The 15,432-nt window shown below is 28.5% G+C and overlaps 1 protein-coding gene across 3 annotated transcripts in view; it reads left to right on the forward strand.

Moving 5' to 3' along the window:
* LOC145191214 (cohesin subunit SA-1-like) overlaps nt 1-15,432 on the forward strand; it is a 37,311-nt gene that overhangs the window by 17,321 nt on the left and 4,558 nt on the right. For 2 of the 3 annotated variants that reach the window (XM_090067645.1, XM_090067646.1), the window contains exons 16-39: nt 3,443-3,510; nt 5,583-5,642; nt 6,746-6,794; nt 6,882-6,982; nt 7,694-7,783; nt 8,097-8,186; nt 8,290-8,349; nt 8,474-8,542; nt 8,631-8,705; nt 10,161-10,234; nt 10,366-10,450; nt 11,044-11,124; nt 12,297-12,389; nt 12,530-12,587; nt 12,816-12,935; nt 13,016-13,140; nt 13,219-13,320; nt 13,567-13,638; nt 13,750-13,832; nt 13,910-14,032; nt 14,160-14,308; nt 14,394-14,510; nt 14,603-14,760; nt 14,957-15,121. In XM_090067645.1, coding sequence (XP_089923771.1) covers nt 3,443-3,510; nt 5,583-5,642; nt 6,746-6,794; nt 6,882-6,982; nt 7,694-7,783; nt 8,097-8,186; nt 8,290-8,349; nt 8,474-8,542; nt 8,631-8,705; nt 10,161-10,234; nt 10,366-10,450; nt 11,044-11,124; nt 12,297-12,389; nt 12,530-12,587; nt 12,816-12,935; nt 13,016-13,140; nt 13,219-13,320; nt 13,567-13,638; nt 13,750-13,832; nt 13,910-14,032; nt 14,160-14,308; nt 14,394-14,510; nt 14,603-14,760; nt 14,957-15,121 — 2,267 coding nt within the window. Of the gene's footprint in view, nt 1-3,442; nt 3,511-5,582; nt 5,643-6,745; nt 6,795-6,881; nt 6,983-7,693; nt 7,784-8,096; nt 8,187-8,289; nt 8,350-8,473; nt 8,543-8,630; nt 8,706-10,160; nt 10,235-10,365; nt 10,451-11,043; nt 11,125-11,714; nt 11,878-12,296; nt 12,390-12,529; nt 12,588-12,815; nt 12,936-13,015; nt 13,141-13,218; nt 13,321-13,566; nt 13,639-13,749; nt 13,833-13,909; nt 14,033-14,159; nt 14,309-14,393; nt 14,511-14,602; nt 14,761-14,956; nt 15,122-15,432 lie in introns of those variants that run through there. The other variant, XM_090067648.1, reaches the window with a different exon arrangement.

Raw genomic sequence — 15,432 nt, forward strand, 5'->3', positions numbered from 1 at the left:
GGACACAGTAAGGAACTCTCATGGTGTTGTTGAAGTTTTTAAACTGAACAGTCGACCCTTCTTTTGGGAGATCGATTCTCATTGGAGCGTTATCGTAGCAGTATTTTCGATGGATTTGAAGCTTTTCTTCTAGGTCATAACCATGCATGCAATTTCTACAAAAATGAAGTTTTCTTTTTCCTTTTGTTGTTGAGGAACCGGCAAACCGGCTGAAATTATTAATGAGGCAGTAATGGCTGTTTTTTTCATTTGAGATGAGCAGCAAATCGATATTATGCTTTCGACCATGAAATTTTTCGATATTTGCAAAGGTTGCAGTTTATTCTTTTCATACTCAAAGACGTTCACGCTAATATCCAGATTATTTTTCTCAAACTTTTCGACATCAGTCACCTTTAGAGGAAATTCCATTCCTTCCCAATGGAGCTCTTTCGATTTTTCAATCAACTCATTATCAATTCTTTCATTATGCGTATTTTTCATGTTAAGAGCTCTGGTTACGCACCACTTGAAGCATTCATTGTTGTTGTTTTCCATGTTGACAATGGCCTTCTTGTTTTTCAACTTGAGAGGTAGCTCCATGTAAGAAGAGCCATTAAAAGGCTCATAATCAGTAAAGCTAATGTCCATTCTTACAATCTTTGACAAGACGCAATTGGATCCCATCTTGTTGTAATTAGCACTGCTTTCCAAGATTTTTTCTTCCATTTCAGTCATGAGCGCTCTCACATCTGTACCCTTGAGTAATCTTTCCATGTAGGATGAGAAGTTTGCCGGCTGAGTAGTTTCCTCACCTGTTAAGATGCTCACGCGAGTCATTTCACAAACAAGAGTAATTTTTACCTTTGTGTTTCTTTCTCCTGCCATGGTTTGAATAACAGATTCTCTCACCAAGTTTAAAAAAGAAACAATATCTTGATGTCGAGAAGATGGTTCATAAGAAAACAGTCTGGTGGAGCGCTCTGCTGAATGCTTAGTCATATCAAACTTTATGGTGTAAGGTTTTTCACGCGGTTTAGGAGCAATAGGCAGCTTTTCAGCAGGACTTGTATCAGACAGTGTTGTAACAGGAAATGCAACATCTTTGAACGACTTGATTGTTTTTTCCACTCCGCTTTTTACGCTGCTTACTGCATTTTTCACCGTGGTTGGAACGTATTTGTATGCAAAACCTTTAGAGATTACCACGAGCTGTACAACAAGTCCGACGTTCTTAATCTTGCTGATGTGTTTGAAAATTTTAGAGACACTTGCATAGAATATTATGGTCTTGACCCTCTTTGGTATTACACCTCTCCTGGTTTGGCTTGGGACGCCATGTTAAAGGAAACTAAAATTGAGCTGGACTTGATAACCGATATCGATATGCTCAACATGATCCAAAAAGGAATATGTGGTGGAATATGCATGATCTCTAACCGACTCGGAACTGCCAACAACAAATACATGCCAGACTATGACCCTTCACAGCCCTCTAAATTCATTCAATACCAGGACGCTAACAACCTTTATGGATGGGCTATGAGCAAAGCTCTTCCCGTTAGAGGATTCAAATGGATGAATGATGAAGAGCTTAAAAATTGGAAATCTATGCCATGCATTCTCGAAGTTGATTTTAACTATCCTGAAGAGCTTCACGATTTACACAACGATTACCCTTTAGCTCCTGAAAGGTTAAAAATTGGAAAAGTCAACAAGCTGGTTCCTAATTTAAACCATAAAAAAAATTACGTCATTCATCATGAAAACCTAACACTTTATGAACGACTTGGTCTTGTCATCACCAAAATTCATCGTGGAATCACCTTTGAAGAAGAACCTTTCATGAAATCGTACATCGATGGCAACACCCAAAAGAGAACAAGAGCTACCAACGAATTTGAGAAGGAATTTTTCAAACTCATGAACAACTCTGTCTTTGGAAAAACCATGGAAAATATTCTAAAGAATGTTGATATTAAACTTGTCACCACAAGAAAAGAAGTCTTGAAATTATCCAAAAAACCAAGATATAATCGATACACCATTTTTGATGAAAAACTAGTAGCGATTCACATGAAGAAAACACAAGTCACTTACGATAAACCCGTTTACTTAGGAATGAGCATCCTCGACCTAAGCAAAACTCTCATGTTTGAACACCATTACGACTACATGAAACCAAAATACGGTGATCGAGCAAAATTACTCATGACCGATACCGACTCATTTATGAAATTGAAACAGAAGATTTCTATAAAGACATTGCTGATGATGTAAAAAGAAAATTTGATACGAGCGACTTTCCTAAAGATCATCCTGCCATTCAAAACGTTGGTTTCAAAGTAGACGAAAATAAAAAGGTTATTGGCATGTTTAAAGATGAAACAGGTGGAAAGCAAATCACACAATTTGTTGGGCTTCGACCCAAACTCTACTCTTACTACATCCCTGAAGAAATTGAAAAAGAAGATCAAGAGCACAAAAAATGTAAAGGAGTCAAAAAGAACGTGGTTAAAAATCATCTCACTCATCAAGACTACTACGACTGCTTGAAGGGTAAACAAGAAAAGCTTGCAACCATGAACGTTTTCCGATCTCATCTTCACGACGTTTACAGCGAAGAAATTAACAAAGTCGCACTCAGCGCTAACGATGACAAAAGAATCCTATTGAATGATCACAGAACCTTAGCCATTGGACACTACACAACAAGCTTGTGATAACACTCAGATCAAAAGATGATAAAAGACATAGGAGAACAAGGCTTTAAATTTTGAAGAAACCATTTTTAAAAGGATACACGCTTTTTAAAAGTGAAAAACAATCAATATCATCCTTGAATACTGAAAAATCGGCGTTTAAGACATTGTTTACATAAAAAATTGAAGCGTTTATTTTGCGTTTTGCATCGGTGTTCATGCTCATGTCCCAGAACCCGCTTTTGCCTATATATTCCATTTCCAGGACATAGCCAAATTCCATGTGTACCTAAGTACTGAATTTGGATGAAAAATACTTAAGTCAACAAACAAAATTATCATTATCTTAAGTTAACAAACAAAATTATCATTATCTTAATTCATGGCTTAATAGCCTAAAATATGTGCATATATATTCATTAAATCCCTGTATATAAAACCAAATCACCAGAAATGGTTTCATTGCCTGATTTCAGTGTCAGTTTGAATTTTTGAACTCCATTATCTCAAAATGGACTTAAGTACTTTTTTTGTGACTTTTAGCACTGAGTCTTCAATTGCTTTAGCCAACTCTGTTTAATTTTTCAATTTATATGAGATCAATTTATATGGATCATTTTACATGAGTTCAAAATATTGGTCTCTACATCAGGAATTTTTGTAAAACTCTGTTTTAATATAAAAATTACCTATTTAAGAAACTGATTTTTACAGCATGGTTTGAAAGTATGAAAAGTTCATGCAATAATTTTTTTTTATAGGGCAAAAAGAAGAATATCTTCGGCAGATGAACATCAAGGCTATTTTGGACTTTTTTATCAAAACTGAAGTAATTTTTTGTTATCTGAATTTCTTTATAAAATGTTTTTTTAAGTTCAGTATAATGAATATTCCAAACATCTGCTGTATATTTTTTATATTATTATATATTTTCTGTTATCTTTTATATTATTATATATTTTCTGTTATTTTTTATTACTGTTATATATTTTCTGTTATTTTTTATATTATTATATATTTTCTGTTTTTTTTTATATTACACTACTAGACATTTTCACTTTTCACTTTATAAAAGAGGTTTGAAACGAAAATAATGTTCTTTGGATGGCCCTGAAGACCAAATGCATAGCCAAATTTGTCAGGGTCAAACCATTTTTTGGTAAACTAGAGGTACCGGTTTTCCCATTTTTGTAATAAAACTAAGCGATGTTGTTAAGGTATATGAGTATATAATTGACAAAAGACAAACTAAATAGGATTGTAAGTCAGCCAGCAGAAGTCAGCCATCATTCTCTCATTGGCGCACCCCTGGTAGCGATGCTCAATAGTTGAAATGGTGGAAACGTTCTACATGCTCGTCTGTAATGTTTCTCTCAAAATGCTTGGGGAAAAAGTCCAAATGGCTATGCAAAAAGTGAATCTTTGGGGACATGTGCACATTCATTTCTTTGAAGGCTGATAACAGTTCTGAGATGATGTCTTTATAGCCGTCTGACTGGTGCTTGCCTGAATAAATGAGTGCAAAGAAGAAATTCTTTGATAGAATACAAGTATTATGTACTTAATTCCTAAAACTTTCAGATACTTACCCAGAAAGTTCTCCACACAGTCTTTCAAACCCTTCCATGCTCTGAGCTCAATTGGGGACAAGGAATCAGTAAACTGTTGGTTTTTCAAAAGTTTTTGAGTGTCTGGTCCAACGAATACTCCTTCCTTAACTTTTGCAAGTGACAGTTTTGGAAAGGTCTCCTTTATGATTTTCATTGGTTCGCCGTCAGAGTGAAATGCCTTAACAAAGTTCTTAAACAGGCCAAGCTTTATGTGCAATGGAGGTATAATAACTTTGTCAGACTGAACAAGTGGCTCATAGCGAATATTGTGAACACCAAGGGTCGCATTGCCTCGTGCTGGCCACTCATTTCTGATGTAATGCTCATGTTTAGCGTGGCTATCCCACAAACATATGAAGCATGTGTATTTCATGTAACCTCCTTGCATACCTGTCAGCAGACTTACAACTTTCAGATCCAAGCAAACTTTCCACTGAAATGTGTCATAACAAACAAGAAAAAGGAAAAAGGCATTCTCTTCAATTTACCCTTAGACCACAGGGACAGGTTAGACAGACACTTAACACAGATCTTATGGGGGGCAAAAACCTTGTCCTCATCCCCTAGTTTCATCTTGAAATAAGCATAATACAGGGTCTTAATTCGAGGTGTAATGGAGCGCTCATCTCCTTTAAACGTAAACCTTCCGCAAATGTAACAGAACTTGTTAGGATTGTTATAGCACTTCCGTCTCTGAGACATTCCAAATAATCTGAAATAGCAAAAATAGTTATGAAATAGTAAGAATTATATTTCATCAAAACTGAAACTTAACATTTGCTCACATGAATTAAACGGTCGATGAAGAATTAGATAAAATTGCCAAAAATAAATTGGTTCATTACAACAGTTAAAATTATCACCATTTTCACAAATTTGTTCTTCAGCTCAAGTAATAATAATGTTAAGTGATAATACATGATAATTTTTTTAATATCAAGTCAAATAAATGTATTTGTCCTATGCATTCATTAGAGTAAAAGCATCATAGAAATTATAACCATCGACTACTCTTAGTATAAAGTGTATGAAAAATGGAGAAATAAAAATTTCCATTTTACAAAAAAATTTTTCGACCTAGACTATCAAAACTATACTTTTTCTTTCATCATTTATTAAGAACTAAATGTTTTCGTTACAGTTTGTCTTGTATAAAAATTCATGTCTGGTAGTGTTATTATATATTTTCTGTTATTTTTTATATTATTATATATTTTCTGTTGCTTTTTATAGATTTTCTTTACAATATTATTTTCTACAGTTTATTGCAAAAAAATTACTGTTTACTTAGGTTCATGATCACTGTGCATATATTGTTGATAGTTTATGGGAACATGCTGATATAGTGAAGGTTTTAATTACATTTTATACTTTTTCATTTTAACCTGAAATGGGTATGAAGTTAATTTCAACTCAAAAGACTTTTACACATTTTAAAGTTGCTTAAGAAAAATAAAATTTTCTGATGAGGGTTGTCATATTTTATAAGTAAATGTAAAACTTCTCTGTAAAATATTTCGAAATTTTTGTAAGCGCTTGACATGGAGTATTAAACCTTTTAGCAAATGGAGATCCTATAATTTAAACTAATTTTTATAATGGTTACATCTTCAAGTAAATTTAGATTAAATCAAGTAAATTATTTTTAATTTAAATTAAGTTTTTCAGCACTTGGTAAGTATCTTAGTTTTAATGCTGCAGAATGTTGCAAGGCATTATGGTAGATGTTTACAGCCAGCCATGTAAGTAGTAAAGGAAATATGTTACTAAATTTTTATGTTTCAGCTGAGCTGAAATAAAAACTTTTTGAAAATTTAAGATTTTAATATTTGATCATGGGATTAACTGTAAATAATTAAGCTTTTTATATATATATATTTTTTAAAACTCCAAAACTTAATTTAAATATTTATCAAAATTTATTTATTAGTAAAAGCTTCTAAAATTAGAACCAATACTTAGAAGAAATTATCCATATCAAATATTTGTTTATTTTTTTTTTTTTAGTATTATTTGTTTTCGTTATGTCTTAATTATTATATGCTTATAACTGTTATAAAAATTATTATATGCATTATATTATTTGTTTTTATTGTTATTAAATTATAATTTTTTCAGTTATTAAATTTTGTTTTTATTATTAAAGTATCAAGGCTTAAAATAACCTTTTCTGTTTTATTAGGTGAGTTTTTAAAAGTAATACGAAAACTTGTTGAAATCTCTTCTATAAAATCTTCAACATTATAATAAATTTTAAGAAGTACTTTAATCTTTCAGAAATTGAAGTTCTTTTTAAACATGGCGTAAACTTCCTAATTTCCTAAAGTCTTTCTCACTTTTGATTTAAAAAAAGAAATTTGAAACTATAAAGACTCTTCTATAATCTTGTGCTTATTATAATTATTATAATTATTGTAACTATTATAATTATTATAATTTTTATAATTTTTTAAGGATTGGAAGACAATTACAAGCATGCTCCTTGATCCAAATCCTCTAATAGGTTTTTAAATATTTTGTTTTTATATTTTGTTTTATTAAAGCTCTCATTACCAATAAATTCATTTGTAAATTAATTTTTTATTTGAAGAATTAGAAGATGAAGAAGAGGGGGCTTTAATAGATCTAATGTGTTCAGCATGCAAGCAAGCAGCTGAGGGACCTCCCCCAGGAAGAGTTCTTAATAGAAAGGTATTTTTGATATAAACCAAAGAACATTTTTAAAAATAATCTCATTAAATAATTTTCAAATAATTTGTTGTATATAAAATGTGTTCCTATTTAAATAGGAATTATATTGTTTAACTTGATGGTTCCAACTAAAGGCATGGTTCTCAAGTTTATTTTTAGTTTTAAAAACCAATTAAAATGACAAACTTAAAAATAAAATAACAAATTTAAAATTAAAATAAAAAGTTTAAAAAAGCTTTATTATGCTTTAATTATTAACAAGGAACAACAAAAAACAAAAAAAAAATAATTTAAAATTTACAATTTAAGAATTAAAATTTGCTCACCTTGAATCTGCAAATGTGTTTGATGTTAAAGTGATATCTTGAAGCCACTTGTATTTAAAACTGTGATTGTTTTAAAAATAGAGCTTGAAAATGAATCAAGTGAATCATATAATATTCTATAAACAAAGTAATTTATGGTGTTTAAAAAAGATTTTATGATAATTTTTACTCATTAAATTTTTTCTTTTATATCTGCCATGGTAAAATTGATATTAAAATTTTTTGCTATGTCATTAATGATAAAACCATCAAGTTAAAAGCATGATTAAGCTAAGCTATATATTTTTTTATGTTAAAAAAACTAAACAGAAATTATTACTATAAAATTTTCTTGTTACTTTTGTTTTCAATGCAATTTTTTTTATTTTTGAATAATAAACTTTAGCTTAGCCAAAAAGAAAAACAAATTATAGATGATGACAAGATGACAATTAGTTGTCATTTTATGGAGCATCTGCCTAAATTTTTGGAAAAGGTGAGTTGAATGCTTTGTTTTTTTTTTATGACTTCATTTAAAATATATTTAATATTAAAATTTTAGTAATTCTAACTACTACTACTACTACTACTACTACTACTACTACTACTACTACTACTACTACTACTACTACTACTACTACTACTACTTCTACTACTAAATTCTAAACATAAAATTTTACAAGAATCAAGAAAAAGTTTATCAAGCTTGTTTTTCTCTTTTTAAGTTTCTTTTAAATAATTTTATCAATTTAATTACATATTCTATATCTAATTTAATTTTATGTTCTATATTTAATTTTATGTTCCAGTATAAAACAGATGTAGCAAAAGTAACTGAATTGTTGACAATCCCACAATATTTCAACTTGGAAGTTTATGCTGAAAAAAGACTGACAAAAGTATTTCTCATTTTGATAAACATACTTTTCTTTTTCTAAATTTATTTCTCATTTTGTTAAACATATTTGTTTTTTGAAATTGAATGTAATTAAATTTGTTAAGCACCTAGATGGTCTTCTTGGACACGTTGAGGATGTTGTACTCAAAAACACTGATTCACAAGTTTGTTGCATACTTTTTTTTTTTGTTGCACTCTGCGCTGCTTATTTTTTTCTAATTTTAGTTTTTATTAAACTTGTTACAAGCTTGTTAATGTAATTTACAATTGCTGTTTTTATTTGTTTAGCTTTTATCAACATGCTCACAGACATATTATTACTTGCTTGATACAGATTTGGGTGTTAAACAAAATGCGGTAATATATCATTATTGTAATTGTGTTATCTATTTTTTCTATTGGATTTTTAAAGAAAAAATTTCATTTCATTCATTTTTATGTTTAGGAGATATCTAAAAATAAAACTTTAGATTGCATTGTTGAAAAATTTCGCAAGAGTATCGCATCTGGGATACCTAATGTGAGTGGTTGATTTTGTTAATTCTGTTTCAATATGTGCAAGACAGTTAGAGTAGTGCAATATAAAAATGAATGATATTATAAGTTAAAATATTTTCTTCATTTATAAATATTATTGGTAATGTTTACTACATATTTGAAAATCCTAATAAATGGGACTCTGTTAAAAAACACTAGCACTATTTAAGAAAATAGCCTAGTAACAAAAATAAGTAGTAATAAATTGAGCTTTGATTTTCCAGAAGATTGTAATGCATAGCCACTAGAGTTGTTAGCCACAAAGCACTAGAGTTTAATTTACCTCACAACACAACATTCAAAATAAAAACTATAAGTTGTAAAAACTTACCCCAACTATGAATAGTCACTGCTGTTGTAAAGAAACTTGTCATTATCTGTTTATAGCAAACTAAATGTTACAAAAACAATCTCTACCTTGAACTGCTTAACAAAAGCTTAGCAATAAAGTTTACCTTTCAAATTTCTTTTAGTATTTTAGTAATTTTTTTTGGTAGATTTCAAAGGCTGTTGCTGCCATTGTGTGGCTTCTTACAGTTATTGAGAATTTTTTAAAAAGATTTACCTTGAAAGATTGTTTGAAATGAAAAGGCTTTAAAATTAAAAGTTAATGAAAAAATGCTTACATTTTTTGTTTTTTACTTTTGAACATTTGAATTTAATCACCAAACAATAGGATTTTGCTTTGAAATATTTTTTTGTTCCAAATGTGCAAAGTATCATATGCTAACAGTTCAAAAACATAATCAAACAACAATAAAAGAAAACAAAGAGGCCCAGGCAGCAAAAGCAGAAAACAAAGGAAAATGAGATATTTGTAAGATTAATATCTTTTGATTAAAATCAGGCTTGCAAGTACCATGCTCAGAAAGTGTCAATTGGCAAAAACTGAATGGTTGTAATTTAATTTATGAAGAAATGGCACCAAATAAACAATTTATAAACAAGTACCAACAAATGCTATAGAACAGATATTTCTTTAAAAAGTTATGTGTATATATATATATATATATATATATATATATATATATATATATATATATATATATATATATATATATATATATATATATATATATATATATATGTATGTATGTATGTATGTATGTATGTATAAATTTATGTAAAAGTTATGTATATGTATATGAAATGTAATTCAATGCATTCAGCAATTGAATCTTTAAAAACAAAACCTCCAAATGAGCTCTAAAGTGAAACCACTTTTAACCAAAATTTCTGCAAAATATGCAAAATGACTTCAGAAACTAGTTTTACACTTTAAAATTACTTTCAAACTTAAAAATTTTTAAAGAATTTAAAGAATTTTATAAATTGACTACCTGGAATCTATATGTGGAAACTTTCATAAGCAACTTTTTATGAAATAATGAAAAGTCTTACTAATCAAGCTATATTACCTTTTTTTTAAAAAAATTAGGATGAAGATGATAAAGGATCACAAGCATACTTTAATATTGTGACGAATCTCAAAAAAATAGAAGCCTTTAATAGGTAAAATTTTTTAAATGACTTTTTTTTATTTTCTCCTCTATCCTCCATTTTTTTCTCCTTTTTTTTGTTTTTTGTTTTTCTTTTTTGATGAGCAAGATATTTTCTAAAATTAATTTAATGGTTATTATTAGGCATCATGACCTTTCTGATTGGGATTTGTACGAAGAAATTAATGCTATTATTGATCAAGGAATCAGCGGAAGTGTTGATGAGGAGGTTTATTTTTTTGTTATTTTATGGTATTTGTTATTTTATGGTATTCTCTGTAACTTTTTTAAATTTAAAAAGTTGAAGATCTTATTTTTATAGATTCAATTAATGAGACTATTTATTTGGTTAACTAAAATTTTGGATATAATAAATTGTTACATATCTTCCTTTCAATTGTAGAAATTTTTATCTATTTTTTGTTTCCTTTCAAATGAAAATATAATTTGCTGAAATTTAATTCAACTTTTGTTATTATTTTCATTTAGTTAAGCTGATATTTAAATTTATTAGCATCATTTTTATTTTTTGGCACTAAAAACACTGATCATCTGATTTTTTGTATTTTTTACCCTAACAAAAGTAAAAAAATTTCAAATGTCTAAAAATTGACCCAAAAAAATTTTAATGAGTAATTGTTTTAGAAAATTAACTACTATAAATATAAAATATGCTAACGCTCTTCTCATGATGCAATTTGAAATATTTTCAGACTTTAAATCATCTCCTTTTTTCATTATTTGTTTAGAAATTATTAGCTCTTACATATTTGCATATGGGAGTTCTTAAAAGCTAAATATTTAAACTCTTTAATTTTGTAGGTATTACTACTGTCTCTTAGTACTATGAATATGAATTTACTAATGTTGTTTGCAAGTATGGATTCAAACAACCCTGATAAGGTAATTTTTTAAAGTTATAATCAAATCTATAAATATTTTCCAATTTTTAAGTTTCTCTAAAACTTACCTTGTTTTTCATACTACAATGACATTTTTTATGCATTACATTATACAACAATAATGCCATAATATAACCATACATACCATGATACAACCACGCATACCTTAATACAATCATGCATGCCATTATACAACCATGCATACTCTAATACAAGCATGTTTATGCCTTATTAATTGTGTATAGACTTCCCATGATTAGGATTTTACCAGTGAAAAGAGAATGGAATACAACAGCAGAAATGTTAGCTGAGCTTTGTATTAAATTATGTTTTAAACTCCTTTTTGTAAGCATCGATGAAGTTTAGAATAAGGCAGTGGTTTTTGGGTCATGAAGGTGCATAGTATGTGATAATTTTTAAAATAATCATCATAAATCCATATATTTAGTTGTAACTAAATATATGAATTTAGTTGTAACTAAATATATGAATTTATGATCATTGTTTCATAGTTCAGAAAAACAGAGATCTATGATGAGTTCATTAGTGTCAAAATTTAAGACTCAAGATTTTCATTTAATTTGTTCTCAGTTACAACAACTACTAAATGTGAGATGTTGGTTTCATCTGCAAATTTGATTTTTGCAACGAAAATCGCTGAAGAAAATAAGAAAAAATTTTTGGTATCAGATCTGAATTGTTGGTTCGGTTTACAAGGTTTTCTGGTTTTGCATCTTCAGCATCTCAAGTTATTCGAAACTCAGCAATAACATTTTGGGATCAGTAAAATTTGGTTAGGGTGAATATAAGTTTCCAGTCATGTTTCAAAAGCTTATTGAAACCTCTCATGTAAGTATAAAATAGATATTGTCTATAGGTTATACACACAAAAAAGCCTGGTACAGAGTTCACCAAATATTATTTTATATCTTTTTAATTTTTAATTCAAAAGCAAATTTTCAATTACATTTTGTGGTAACAACTCACCATGCTGCCTGATCCTTCATTTATAATGTTTGTGTTGTGGAGTCAAATCTCAATATAGTTATGTTCATTTAAATACCATTTCAAGAATGTTTTCTTTAATCATTATTGTTTTAAAAATATTTTTTGGAAATAGTTTGAGGTTAAAGTAAATGTTTTGGAAAGGTTTTTTATTTTGCATTAATTTAGGATGCCATGAAATTATTACGTAAGCGACAAAAGAATTTTGTAAAGCAATCAGATGAGCTGTTGCAATTCGGAAGTATTAAAATCAAAACTCAAGTATTTTTACTTATTGTTTAATGCTTTTACTTTCGAGTCTAAATGTTTTCTTTTTGTAACTCATATAAAAGTGCATCTAAATAAAATTAAAAGAAAAATTTAGGTGTATTTACTTATTTTAATTACATTTATATTTATAGGTTTTCAATATTCTATGTGATTTTTTTCTGATGTTTGCAAAGCAAATTCTTAACAAAGGTTAGTTTTTTAAATGTATTTTTAGTGATTAAAATCTACTATATTTTATGATTGAAATAATGTCAGTTATAGATTAACTGATATAAGTTAAAACTATAATTATTATAAAAAATGATTATTATTTTCATTAGTTTTGTTTTAGATCATTGTAAATTTTCTTACAAAAATCAAATTAAAAACTTGTGTCTTGTGTTTGAAGTTCTCTATACTTTTCTTTTATTTATTTAGCTCCTTTGCTGGCCCAAGTTGTTTATGAAGCTGATTCCAACCTACAAGTACGAATGCGTGATTTTATCATAACGCATGTGTTCAATACAATCAATGATGATGAGGTATTGCAGGATGAAGGTAAAAAAAAATATTCTTTTTTAAAAGTGTCTAAAAATAAAGTTTTCTTTTGAATATTTAGCATTTAACTTTTTATTTAGAAGATGATGTGAAAGCTCAAGAACTTCATAGCAAACGGTCACTACTTGCTGGTCTTTGCAAACTTTTAAGCTATGGTGTTTTTGATATTAAACTTGCTGCTCCTATTTTTGGGCAGTTCTTACGAGTAAGTTTCTTTTTCATTAAATCACATTATGTGAAGTTGTTTGAAAAAGTTTTTTCTAAAACTTTTCTGATTTTTTAGGGTTACGCTGATTTTTCGGACATTATTAAACAGTTAATGACACATGCCCGCGAAAATAATATTATCTTGTTCTCAAAGGTTTTGTTGTTCTCTCTTCAGCAGGTATCATTGATTGCATTCTGCATGTTAACGTTATTTCCAATTAAAAGAATTAAATAAGCAATTTCCTACTTAAACAATTGTTTCATGGTTGCACACACAAAGAAAAACTTTTGATAACAACTAAAAACACTGTAATACCATATTTGATCTATTATGGACACAAAATGATTTTTTTTAGTTATCTGATATAAATATATACTTTCAGAAAAGAAATAAGTTTTTAATAATAAGAATTTACCTTTCTAGGCATTTGAGAGTTTACGTGAAGATCACAATGGTAAAATCAACGTTAAATCTGAAGAGTTTCATCGTATTAAAGTAAGAGATTTTGAAGTCTGCAAAAGTTGTATTAAATTTTTATACATGAATGATATTTTAAACTGAAAAATTTTTGCACCAAAATATAGGACTTTTTTGAAACTCATCTAGGATTTAGCCCATCGGTTTGCACTTATGCTTGGTGTTAACACAAATTTAGATAATCCAAGAAAAAGTACCATCACCATTCATAGGTATTTTGTAATATTACTAAATCTATTTTCCATTAGTTTTGAAACAAAAGAACTTAACTGAAATTTTTTTTATTTAGGGAAGGAATTTCATATGCATTTTCAAATCCCGACAAAGAGACTGGTGTTCCTGCTAATTTGCTATTTTTGGAAATACTTCATGAATTTACTTATCGCGTGACAAAAATTGATAGAAAAGCTGTGTATGTAACATTCGTATTTTATTTATACTATTTTCTCTAAATGTTAAGGAAATTGATGCTAAATGAGTTTCTCCTGTTTTTCTAAATAGTTCACTAACATTTATTTACATAATTATTACAAATATAGTTTAAACCATTTGAAAGAAGTAGCTGGAGACATGCTAGCCAACAAGAGTTCAGAATGGATGCCAATTCAAACATACCAGAATGGTTTATTAGCCAGTATTAATGAAACCAAAGTGATAATGGAAGATGATGCTGACCAAGAATTAGAGGGTAAACTTATGTTATTTTGTTATGATTTTCAAATTACAATTTTCATTTAGATTTTTGTTAGATTAAATTTGCCCTTAATTTTTAGATGCCATCGCTTTGGAGAAAAAAACTAAAAAAAAATCAATATCTTTTGTTGATACTGTAAAAAAAGCTCCTGCTCCAAGCAATGATAAAGCAAGAAAAAAGTTGTCCATGAGCAAAGGTATTTTTAATTTCTTTTTATTAAGTAAAACAGGCTTCATTAGTTTTAATTTCCTACTGTTATAATGTATAACGCATGTTTAAATTCAATAGCTGGTGGTACTGGGAAGTGGTTAAATGCTAGTATAAGTGAACCAGAGAAAGAAAAATCTCAGAAAAAGAAATCAAAACTTAACAAGTCACTTGAAAAAAAGACTCCACTTAAAAAAAAATCCATAGTTGACTCTAATGAAGGCAGTTTAAGTTCTCAAGTATGAAAATCAATATTTTTTACATAATAAATTACAATTATATAAAAGTAATTATCTTATAAAACATAATAAAAATGTCTCATAAAACAATATAAAAATAAAATTGTCTTATAAAACCTTCATAGAAAAAAAAAGTAAAAATTTATCTTTGTCTTTTGGTTGTCTAAACATTTGAGTTTTTTTTTTTCTTCCTCAGACTGAGTTTTTATCAGAAAATTCGCCCAAAAAGAAAGTTACCCCGAGAGTTGCCAAATCTATTCCGAAGGCCCAAAAATCTGCTGAAAAAAAAACATCTGGTAAATCACCTCATAAACAAAAGTTGCTTGTTGATTATAATGAAGACTCTGATTTAGATTTTCAAGTAAGTTATGTTGTCTATATAAAGTTATGTACTGGTATTACAGTTTGCTGATTTTTTTTACCACAAAGCATTGTCTTTACAAATTTAGATTCATGCCTTCACAGGATTAAAAACTAAATTGTAAAATTACTTTGGTGATTTGTTACAAATAAATGTCAAATTCATGATCTGTGGTATTCTATACATGTCAAATTCATATGATATTTTATGCATGCCAAATCCATATTCTATGGCATTCATGTCAGAATAAAGAAATCTTTTTTTCCCTACCACATAAAAAGATTTTTCTGAGGGTGCACAAAGGGCAAAAT

The sequence above is a fragment of the Hydra viridissima genome, unplaced genomic scaffold (assembly GCF_058129835.1).
Source record: "Hydra viridissima isolate aposymbiotic clone 2 unplaced genomic scaffold, HvirCarnegie_v1 scaffold_11, whole genome shotgun sequence".
Taxonomy (NCBI): domain Eukaryota; kingdom Metazoa; phylum Cnidaria; class Hydrozoa; order Anthoathecata; family Hydridae; genus Hydra; species Hydra viridissima.